The 12441-nt window shown below is 39.2% G+C and overlaps 1 protein-coding gene across 1 annotated transcript in view; it reads left to right on the forward strand.

Moving 5' to 3' along the window:
* FREM1 (FRAS1 related extracellular matrix 1) overlaps positions 1-12441 on the forward strand; it is a 167164-nt gene that overhangs the window by 81421 nt on the left and 73302 nt on the right. Inside the window, exons 14-16 of the mRNA XM_058431746.1 lie at positions 1122-1330; positions 5332-5425; positions 9145-9397. Coding sequence (XP_058287729.1) covers positions 1122-1330; positions 5332-5425; positions 9145-9397 — 556 coding nt within the window. The remainder of the gene's footprint in view (positions 1-1121; positions 1331-5331; positions 5426-9144; positions 9398-12441) is intronic.

Here is a 12441-nt window from a genome sequence, read left to right on the forward strand (position 1 = left end):
CAGGCTCTTGAGCAGAGGCTGCTGCTTCACTTGCTTCCTTCCCTTTCCTCTGCCAATTTGTTGTCATCCTCCTTTACCAGCTCTTTCTTCAGGGAACATCCTCCCTGCTGGGACCAGTAGCTGCTCTGAGAAGAGTAGGTGCTTCCTAGGAGAACTGCTGCATCTTCCCATGGGCAGGGCACCTTACCCTAGACCACCTGGGAGGGGTCCTCAGTGCCCGTGATTTGGTACCCTACTGTATCTGCTTGCTTTCACGTCTGCGTAGCAATACAAGTGTGGGGGTAATGATAGGTTAAACAAAGTTAGCAGGTTTTCCTCCTGCAGGATCTCAGAGCCTGGGATATGCTTATGTCCCTTATAAACCTCCATGGTGAGGATATTTTATGTAACTTTTTTCTAGACTTATTTGGCCATAGAACACTTATTGCTCCCTCCCAATGGGGTGATAAAATATCCCAAGGCATTCAACTTGCTTTTTACTTACAAATGAATTATTAGTAGACCAGTGAGTTTTTCTATTACAGCAAATTATCTTCGTGGCTTTAATATTTAAGTCTAATGTTTGAATAAATCTATTTCCTCTGGAATCTTCAGTTTTGCCACACTACTTCCATTTCTAAAATATTCACTATGACTTAAGTTCTAAAGCTCCAATCCATTTCCCAAGTCTTTAAGAATTTTTAGGATGAAAAGTAGATGAAACCTTTCCTTCAGGGGAATTTGACATAGATTTTGTGTATTTTTTAGACTAAGCTGTATGTGTATCGAACAGTGTTGGGAATAGACCTGAGGATGAAAATTATTATTTCCTCAGTTTAGCAGCATAGATAGTAATGATTGCCAATTCTACTATACAGGCTATGCAATAAATGAAAAGTAGATACTTTCAGTCTTAGAGCTCTGCCTTGTTTCCTTGTAACACATTAATGCTTAGAATTAGAAATAGTAAAAAAAAATTTTCAGTCAAAATGTCTAGCTATGAACTTATCCTCTTACCACATTCTTGAAAAATTAGTTGGCATGTGAAGATAATACTGGAAGTTTCACAGTGATGTAATGAGCTCTGTCTTCAGGGGTCATGGAAAAAGGCTTTGAATGTTTCCTTCCTTTCTTCTTTCTAGGTGTTCACCAACCCTCTGAAAGTGACTGAGGGAGGTCAAAGCGTCATCAGCACAGAGCACATTCTGATTTCTGATGCAGATACCAAGCTGGACAATATTGATCTCTCCCTGCGGGGACTGCCTCTGCATGGAAGGGTGGAGCTGAATGGATTTCCTCTAAATTCAGGGGGCACATTTTCTTGGGGTGATCTCCATACCTTAAAAGTTAGGTTAGAACATTTCATGGCTTTTTTATTTACATGCTTTAGTATCTTATCTAGATCAGTTGTGAGGCAGAGTAAGAGAAAGAAGTTTGTCCAATTTCTTCAAGGATACCAACGTGCCACTTAACACACTCAACGGGTCAGTTGAAAATTACAAATAATCAATTTTTTCCTTTCCCTCCAGACATTTTATTTCCATCTGGCTTGCTATACCAGTGGAAATAACTTTATGGATATTTGAACAATAAAAATTTAATTGCCATGAATATTAAATTGGCGGTAACTGCACATATCACAAGAGGCAATAGTCAAACTAGATAAAGAGAGACTGAAATAATCTGTGAGGCTGATGTTCATAATTGAACTTGTGTCCTGGAGAAGCAAATTTCATAACCCGGAAACTCTGGGATAGAACTCTGTTGATCAATGTCCTTAATGTAACCTTATTCCATTCTACTAGGGCAGGGATCTGCAGGCAAACAAGCAGGGTGAGCTGAGTAGGTATGGCATAAACTAATACTTGAGTCTCCAACAGGGATGGCACAATCCCTGGCCTCATGGTCCTAGAGAAGCTGCCTTACCTTAAGGTCTTTCATTGCCTCTACCTAATGCAGTTCTGTAAGAAACTTTCCTACAAAATCCAGTGAAACAACTTATCTGGAAAACAATACAAGCTATTCAAAAGCAATGGTCAGGTAGACCCACACACTCACTTCTCACTTGTAAATTCAAGCTATAAATGGGAGTGTTAGCCCTTTAGATAAAGTATGATAGGAGATATTATACATCAAATGCTTAGCTCTGCACTTGACTAGACAGTTGACCAGAAACTAAGATTTGTACACAAGAAGACGAGTTTAATCCTGACAGTTTAGTTTCACCATTGATTTACAGTCCACGATATCTTGATCTTTTCACCCGCACTCCTATCCTTGTTAAAAAAATTTTTTTTGACATTTCAGCTCTCAGCTATCTGTTAGATAGAGAGCCCTGTTTAGGTAATTCTTGCTAGGGAGTGAATGATGGATAGGAAAAACAGTACCAATATTTGCTAGAACTATCTGTTCAAGCATACTGTCAGAGGCTTACAATTATGGTTTTTTTAAAATTAATCTTCATAGTAATCAAGTCTGACAAGGTATCCATTCTCATATTTTAATTGAAGAACTAAGCACAAAGAGGTTGAGGAATTTGCCCAAGTTCATTCACCTAGTATATGGAGGGGTCAGATTTTGAAAGAATATCTGCTTGACTCCAGTCATCCTTTGGATGTGTACTCTTAGGGCCATTTGATCCTTTTAGGGATTTTAGCATAGTAAAATAGAATTAGTAAAAAAGAATTATCACTCACCAATATAATTTTGATGAAAATTGCAGGGAGCATGGCAAAATAAAGCATAGCGGGTAGTGCATGAGAGGATCATGGAGGGTGGGGAGGATGTGGGACTTCCCCACCATAGGAAGGGAATCCCCAACCTCAGTTGCTACCCCACCTATGGGTGAAACTAGTCCTCAGTAAAATGCCTTTCAGCTCTGATTTTTTCCCCATAGTTAAAGATTATGCATGTTCAATATATTATATAATTTTTTAATACAACTTTTATTTTCCATTCCTAGGACTCATTGATAAGTTTAAAATTTGGCTCAATTCACTTCAGCAGCTCCTTAGAACTTTCCAGGCATCACTGCAATGGGCTGGAGAGTATGTGGAGAGCCTAGAATTAGACAATGCCTTTAAGAAATGTGGCTGAGAATTAGTGGAAGATAGGGCCAAGGCTAGATAAAGGAAAGGTATTTTTTAAGTCTAAGAGATTTAAGAATTTATATAGATTGAGAGGAAGATAGCTAGTCAATGGAAGAGGAAAAATGACAGGAAAGAGGCAATACATAATTCATTGATGAAGGTTTTAGAGAAAAGCTGAATAGATCCAGAGCACGGGCGGAAAGATTAGCCTTAGAAGTAGAAAAGGGGATGGCATTGAATCCCTCCCCACCTTTTCTACTTCTAAGGCTAATCCTTCCGCCTGTGCTCTGGATCTAAATGCCATCCCCATCAAGCTACCAGTGACTTTCTTCACAGAATTGGAAAAAACTACTTTGAAGTTCATATGGAACCAAAAAAGAGCCCGCATTGCCAAGTCAGTCCTAAGCCAAAAGAACAAAGCTGGAGGCATCAGGCTACCTGACTTCAAACTATACTGCAAGGCTACAGTAACCAAAACAGCATGGTACTGGTACCACAACAGAGACATAGATCAATGGAACAGAACAGAGCCCTCAGAAATAACGCCACATATCTACAACTATCTAATCTTTGACAAACCTGACGAAAACAAGCAATGGGGAAAGGATTCCCTATTTAATAAATAGTGCTGGAAAAACTGGCTAGCCATATGTAGAAAGCTGAAACGGGATCCCTTCCTTACACCTTATACAAAAATTAATTCAAGATGGATTAAAGACTTTCATGTTAGACCTAAAACCATAAAAACTCTAGAAGAAAACCTAGGCATTACCATTCAGGACATAGGCATGGGCAAGGACTTCATGTCTAAAACACCAAAAGCAATGGCAACAAAAGCCAAAATTGACAAATGGGATCTAATTAAACTAAAGAGCTTCTGCACAGCAAAAGAAACTACCATCAGAGTGAACAGGCAACCTACAAAATGGGAGAAAATTTTCACAACCTACTCATCTGACAAAGGTCTAATATCCAGAATCTACAATCAACTCAAACAAATTTACAAGAAAAAAGCAAACAAACCCATCCAAAAGTGGGCGAAGGACATGAACAGACACTTCTCAAAAGAAGACATTTATGCAGCCAAAAAACACATGAAAAAATGCTCATCATCACTGGCCGTCAGAGAAATGCAACTCAAAACCACAATGAGATACCATCTCACACCAGTTAGAATGGCCATCATTAAAAAGTCAGGAAACAACAGGTGCTGGAGAAGATGTGGAGAAATAAGAACACTTTTACACTGTTGGTGGGACTGTAAACTAGTTCAACCATTGTGGAAGTCAGTGTGGCGATTCCTCAGGGATCTAGAACTAAAAATACCATTTGACGCAGCCATCCCATTACTGGGTATATACCCAAAGGGCTATAAATCATGCTGCTATAAAGACACATGCACACACATGTTTATTGTGGCACTATTCACAATAGCAAAGACTTGGAACCAACCCAAATGTCCAACAACGATAGACTGGATTAAGAAGATGTGGCACATACACACCATGGAATACTATGCAGCCATAAAAAATGATGAATTCATGTCCTTTGTAGGGATATGGATGAAACTGGAAATCATCATTCTCAGTAAACTATGGCAAGGACAAAATAACAAACACCGCATGTTCTCACTCATAGGTGGGAATTGAACAATGAGATCACATGGACACAGGAAGGGGAACATCACACTCCAGGGACTGTTGTGGGGTGGGGGGAGGGGGGAGGGATAGCATGAGGAGAGATACCTAATGCTAAATGACGAGTTAATGGGTGCAGCACACCAACATGGCACATGTATACATATGTAACCTGCACATTGTACACATGTACCCTAAAACTTGAAGTATAAAAAAAAAAGAAGTAGAAAAGGGGAGAAAAAAAATCAAATCCACAGTGTCCCACTTTTCCTCCTCTACTGCTCTTTCTGAGGGTTCTCCTGGCTCTAGTCAGTATATTCTGCAAGCAGACAGACCTATACCAAATGGTTCCTGTTGTCACAGTGGCATTTAAAGGGCTGCTTTGTAATTTGAGGACTAATTAGAAATGCATATAACACATTTTTCCAGGGTGGAGTAATTTTACATTCAAGGATGTATGAGTAGTTAAATATGTGACTTCAGGATTATGCTGGATTTTTGTTGTTGTTGTTGCTATTTATTTATTTAGTGAACACATGGCCAAAGGCTTGGAAGAGCTCATGTGTCATGCATCTCAATTTACTGTCACACTGTTCCTAAGAGATTGGTGACATATATCCCCACAGGTATCACCACGATGGATCTGAAGTTCTTCAGGATGACATACTCTTGGAGGTCACCGATGGCACAAATTCTGCAGAATTTGTTCTACATGTTGAGGTGGGTAGAAAGTTTCTTCCCTGGGTTATTGTCTTAGTCTGTTTTGTGCTGCCATAACACAATACTACAGACTGGGTAATTTATAATGAACAGAAATTTATTTGGCTCATGACTCTGGAGGCTGGGAAGTCTAAGATTGGGTAGCTGCATCTAGTGAGGGCCTTCTTGCTGCATCACCCTATGATGGAAGGGCAAAAAAAGAGCAAGAGGGAGCCACACACTGAACTATGAGCCTTTTATGATCAGCATTAATCCATTCATGAGGGTGGAGCCCTCATGACCTATAGACCTCCCACCTCCCAACACTGTTGCAAGTTTTCAATGCATCCTTTTTTGGGGGCACATTAAAATCAGCAATCATACAGACATAGAGCATCTTGTTGGAAAGCTCTCAGGTCCTGACAGAACTGGAAACCTATGGCCTCCAAAGTGAGAGGATACCTGCTTCAATCCTTGTATGTCTCAGGCCTGCCAATAGAAACCAAAGTTATAATGATGAAGTAGTAGTGCTATGCTATTGTCTCTCTCTAATCTATTTAGAGGTAGAATTACTCTGACTTCAAACATAGATATTTAATTTAAAAAGTAATTTATTCTATGTATAAATTATTTCTAATATCTTTGAACTATAAAACTCAGAAATATTTATTTAGCCATGGGGCAGATTAGGCTAGTATCACTGGGGTTTTCCTATTTACAGATAAAGCCATGTATATGTGTGTGTGTGGTGCCTCTTTGTGAGTTCCTGTACCATATAGTCCTAGCATGAGGATTTGATCATATTTCCCCCTCTTGACAAATGGAAAATCTGCACATAAAATTTGAGTGCAGACCTGGGAGGTTGGCTCACACCTGTAATCCCAGCACTTTGGGATGCCAAAGCAGGCTGATCACTTGAGGTCAGGAGTTCAAGACCACCCTGCCCAAAATGGCAAAACCCTGTCTCTATTAAAAATACAAAAATTATCTGGGCATAGTGGCTTGCACCTGTAGTCCCAGCTACTTGGGAGGCTGAGGCAGGAGAATCGCTTGAACCTGGGAGGCAGAGGTTGCAGTGAGCCGAGATCGTGCCACTGCACTCCAGCCTGGGCAACAGAGCGAGACTCTGACTCAAAAAAAAAAAAAAATTTGAGTGCATGCCCAAGGGACTTACAGGAACCCCCTGAATTTCTTTGTTGAGTGGCATGCAAGTCCAAGAGCATAACTCAGAGGGTTTGCAGGTATTTATAGTTGGTGACAAAAGAAGGTCTAAAGAAAAATATACTATGTTCCCTGAAGAGCCACTAATTATTTTCATTGTACTAGATTATTTTTCTTTCTGTTGGAATTTTTCAGATCTTTGTGATATGAAATCATTACTATATTGGTAATAATGTCTTTATAAGATATTTTAGTGACTAATAAAGAATGTTCACATCTATAATTTTAAGAAGCAGTGAAGGAGTTATCCCCATTTTATAGCTAAGGATATTTAGGTACAAGAAGGTTCAATGACTTGCCCAAAATCGTTGACTAGACAGTGTAGGCCTGGGCTGGCATCTCCACTCTTTGTTACCTAGGTCAGTGTTCTTTCCTCCTCACCCTGCCACACTTCTACATCACTAGGTGATTATAATGATCATACTGGCCAGTAGTTCCTGTGCACCTCTCTATGCCAGGAACAAGGCAATCTCTTCCTTTCATTTTCCCACTTAGTCCTCATAATGGCCTTTGGGGTCTGAATAAAGAGCAGTATGTTATTGCAGCTTCAAAAAGGACAGTTTTCTTTGTTGGCAGACTTACAGAGAAACAAAGCTTTCTGAGTTACTTTTTTTGTCTGAAAAGCACATTTGTGGGGAAAAAACCCCAACTCTATCTTCCATCCGTGACAATAGGCAGTGCATTTTGGGAAAACAATCTGTTTATTGTTTCTTTTTAAACACAAGAGGATGGTCTTTAAAAGCCAAACAGAGGCACAGCCAATTTTTAGACAAGTGTTTGTGATTTTTTTTTTACCCAGAAGGAATATTCTTAATTCTATTGCCTTTGGACTTTATTATTCATTTGAAAGCTGAGACTCTTGTGAACTGCTGCAAGATGGTCATCATTGAATTTGTTGGTGATATTCCTCAGAGTCAGGAACAATACTGGAGAAGGTCTTAAATGAATTCACTCAGGGGACTTGAACAAAGATGCTTTTTTCTTAATAAGCCAATGGAAAAGTAGAGAATATTATAGGCTTTAAAAATCTTTAATTAAATAACTAGCCTGGAGCTTTTGTTACCCATTCCTCTATCCATTAAATTTCATGTATATTTGTTTTAGAGTTTTAGCCTGTTTAAATAACAAGGTAGTCAGGACATGTATGCATAGTTGCATTCACTCATTCATTTATTCAGCAAATATTTAATAAGTGCCTTCTTTGCCAAGCCTTAGGCCAGATATTTAGAATATGATGATGAACAAGACAAACAAAGTCACTGTTCTTCTACAGGTCACAAGCCAGGGATAAAGACAGGCATTAAACAGATTATCACCAAGATAATTAACTGATTAAAATTTAGATGGTTCTATACGTAAATAGGATGCTAAAAGACAGTAAATAATAGAAGCCCCTAAATTAGCTGAATAGTTAAGGGAGGGTTTCCTGAGGAATCCCCATGTAACCTGAAGGAGGAGTTAACCAAGCAAAGAGTTGGGGACAGAATTCCAGGGGGAAGAGAGATGGGCAGTGGGGAGAGAGATGATGCAGAGACCCTGTGATGGTGGGGAATGTGTGTTGGGATAAAACTGGAGTGGAGTGGCAAAGGCACCCCATAGCATGGGATAAGGCCAGAGAAATCCTAGCAGAATCAATGGGCAGCCACTGAAGGTCTCCGAAAGGCAGTGACTTAAAGTCCACACGTTAAAAAGATCACTTTGGCTGAGCATTAGGGAAGAAGGTGTAGGGTTGAGAGGATTCACAGGGCAGACGTGGCAGCCTTGCAGCACACATCAAGTTGTGGCTGTGAACTCAGTGGGGGGTTGTCCTCACTCCCTTTTAGAAGATATGCTTTTCCAGATTTCTACACGATCTTTTTAAATTTAGAGTGCCAGCGTGATCCCATGTTGCTTTTCTTTCCATTTTACTTGGAGTTTTATTTTCGTGAAAGTGAGAGAAAAACATTTTGTCGAGATGAAACCTGGCATTGATTGAATAGTTACGGAGTTTCATATTTAACTCAAACTGTTTGAAATGCAGCTGCTGCTTATTATAAGTCCAGAGAAACTTCCTGGGTGGCAGGAAGTTGAGGGTGGAGGAAAGCTTTGTAATCACCAAGTAATTTGAAACAAAAATAACTTTGATGCAGTAAATGAAAATGCCATGGACCACAAGGACCAGAATTCTTCTGGAATATGTGTGAATTTAATGAAAGAGGATAGGGGCTTTGGTGAAGAATGCCTTATATTACATTTATATTTTTTTCTGTCTAGAAACAAGTGAGAGTTTTGAGTCCTGAACCATAACCATGTTCTCCCATTCCTACCTAAAATGTCTGTCACGTGGGGCATTCCTTGCAAGATGGTTTACATGGGAAAAGTTAAAAGACACAGATTACTTGGCCAAATTCCACGGCTATTGTTTCATGTGTCTGTAAGATGAAAATGCCTGTCATTCTGACTATGAGCAATGGATTACCTGTCAAAGAATTTGTCATTTCTTTCTTTTTCTGAAAACATGCATTTTTTCCATTGCCTAGGTATTCCCTGTCAACGATGAGCCACCAGTCTTAAAGGGTGATCTCATCCCTGTCATGAATTGCTCAGAGGGAGGAGAGGTGGTCATCACCTCGGAATACATTTTTGCTACTGATGTGGACAGCGATAACTTGAAGTTGATGTTTGTGATTGCTGGCGAACCTCAGCATGGGGTGGTGAGGAGAGCTGGAGTCACAGTGGATCAGTTCTCTCAGAGAGATGTTATCTCAGAGGCCGTGACATACAAACACACAGGTAAGCAGCAGCATGGTGACCAGTGAGGGAATGCAAGCAACATGAGAGTCGGCACTCCTCAGCGTGGGCTCCCATAATCGAACAGTCATAATGGTTACTTCCATTAAAAACAAGAAGCAGCTGCAGCCTGGCCTCCGTTTTTCCAGCATGAGCACCATATATGGAAGTATTTCCGATTGTGTTATTATAACGAATTTCAAACAGTGGAGAAAGGGCAGATATTACTTGCTGCTTTGTTCCTGACACTACCACACAGACCTTCCATTCACCCTATGATTCTCCTTAGCCTTTTTGGTCGGTTTGACTATCATAGTTGGTAGGTCTATAAATCATAACAGAAATGCCTGAAGCAAGCTCCTAAGGTAATTATATTATTACTTTTCAAAGCTTACTGATCACCAACTAGCTCCTAAGAAGCAACTGGTCTGCTTTTTGAGTTCCTGAAAAGTAACGATAATGTCTTACCCAGTATATGACTTGCCCACAGCAAATGACAGTGTGAACACAGGTTAGATGTACAGAAAATGTTCGTTTATTAGCACTGCAGTTACATTTCTGGTATTGCTTTATGTTGTCACCCAAGTGGCATTTGTTCCCCTAAAAAATATTAATTCAACATCTGATATCTGTAAGTTATAGCACTAAGCACTGTGGGGTACACAGGAATATGACCTAGACCCTCCTATGAAAGACTTTGAACTTAAATGGGTAGACAAAACCCATTTGCATGCAAAGATGACAGTGTGACTGACACTGACACACTGCACATCATCACATCATCTCCCCTTGCACATCTTCTGAGGTCTGAGTTGGGGACACTTCCTTGGTAACAATGCTGCATATTTCATCTGCTGGCTTTTGCTGTACTCTAGTGCAATTTCCTGTCTACTCATCCATATGCCTCTTTAAACTGCAAGTTCCAATGCAGGAAGTATGATCAAGTATGTAAGGTCAGGTGAGTGGTATAGGAAATAAGAACTTTCAGAATTCAAATCAGTTTCTTATTTGAAGACATTCAAGCAGTAGGGCATGAAATAAATTCAAGGAGGCGGAATGGAGATAGCAAAGGATTAATTCAGAAATGGGAGAGGACATTTTGAAATAATATTTGTCCTATATACTTTGGAAAACAGTGATTTATTGGAACACCCGATGTCTTGGGACATTTTAATCACTTCACCAGACATCTTTTTTCTTTAAATGGTATCTCTCTATCCTCTTATCTGTGTTTAGTCTTAGGAAAGGTTTCATGGGTGATTTCCTTGTCCTGAGGAGCATAGTTCATATGTTTGATGTCCCTCAGGAGTTCACAACTAGGTACTCATTTTTTATTTCCCTAATGGATCTGAAATAGACTGGCAGAAAAGGGATCCAAAGACCAATGATTGTTATTTATTGCTTAATTATTTAACATCTCTGGCAGGCTCATGCAGCACTGGTAAATTAGGGGTGAGAAGAATCTGTCTTCTTTTCCAGTGCTTTGTTCTAAGTGCTAAACAACAGGTATACAGATTTCTAAATCTCCTGTAGTGTAACAGCCATAGACGGGACTATTAACTAATTTGTTTTTTAAATAAAACCCATTAGGACAGGACATTGGGGCAAATTATTTCAAATAGATGGCTTTTGGTTATGTTACTAAGTTAGAAGGAATACTCGATTCAAAGGGTATTTTGGTATTTGAATGTTAACGTTTTCTTGTAATGATTACTTACTTACTCAGTTGGTAGTTACCCAGCCCTGGGCTGGGATCAGGATAAAGAATCACAGCATTGTAGGATCTGAGGTTTCAGTGAGTTTTCTGGCCCTTCTCTTGCTTCTACATGTTGATTTAGAGGCCACCTAAGAATAATTTTATTAGCATTACTTTATTTGCTTTCTATAAGTATAAAAATAATACACACTCATTGCAGAAAACTTGGAAAGAATGGAACAGTACAATGAAGTTTTGAAAAATCACCTTATTACATATCTAAAAGAGTCACCGTTCACATTTCAGTATTATGGTATTTTATTCTCTTTATTCTGGCCATAATTTTAACATAGTTGCACATATGTTGTAACATATGCAGCTTTGCAGATTACTTTTATCATTTAGATTATCACCTAAAAGTGTTTATTAAAATATATATTAAATGTTAGAAAGTTATTATAAATATGTTTTAGTAACAGAATAACATCTTACTATATGAAAGTCCACTAACAATTTGCTATTCTCCCAATTAACATTATCTGGTCACAGCTACTTGGAGGCTGAGGTAGGAGGATCACTTGAGCTCAGGAGGTGGAAGCTATAGTAAGCCAAGATCACGCCACTGCACTCCAACCTGGGCAACAGAGTGAGACCCTGTCTAACCTCAAATTTTTTTTTAATAACTCTATGATTAACATTTGTAAGTAGCAATCATATCCTTAGGCTATATTCCATTTCAAGGTAAAGAATTTCACTACCTATATTGTAGGCTTTTTAGTGGCTTAATATTTGGCCTGCTTTCTCAGCTATTTCTGTAAATATATCCTACACTTCCATTATAGAGAAATTATGGTTACTCAATTTGCAATTTGCCTTCTCTGTTTTTAAAGCTGTCTTCTCTTTCTAGAGTGACTTTTCATTTCTCTCCCCCATTGCCTCTCCCTATAGATCTTCTGTCCCATCCCGCAATGTTCTACCTTATCTGCTTGGCAAACTCTTACTCATCCTTTAATGCTCAGCACAAAGCCAGCAAAGGCATTGGAAACTTTGCTGACTTTCCTTGGCATGTATGCCCTGCCCCTACGCCATTGTCAGCTAAAACTCTCATCTTCTTTCACCGTCAGCACCTTGCACACTATCAGGCCCGCATACATAAAATTGCCATTTAACAGGTAAAAAGTGGTTTAATTGTAGCAATTTCATGTGGTTCTACATAATACATACATACATATATCTGTGCTATTCTAACCACACTGCATTTCCTTCTCTACCATTTGACTGTGTCAGTGCCTGACGCATAGTGGGTCTTTTGACATTTGACATTGTTTTGAAATGTCTTTTGACAGTTCCA

This window comes from Hylobates moloch, unplaced genomic scaffold (assembly GCF_009828535.3).
Source record: "Hylobates moloch isolate HMO894 unplaced genomic scaffold, HMol_V3 SCAFFOLD_19, whole genome shotgun sequence".
Lineage (NCBI taxonomy): Eukaryota > Metazoa > Chordata > Mammalia > Primates > Hylobatidae > Hylobates > Hylobates moloch.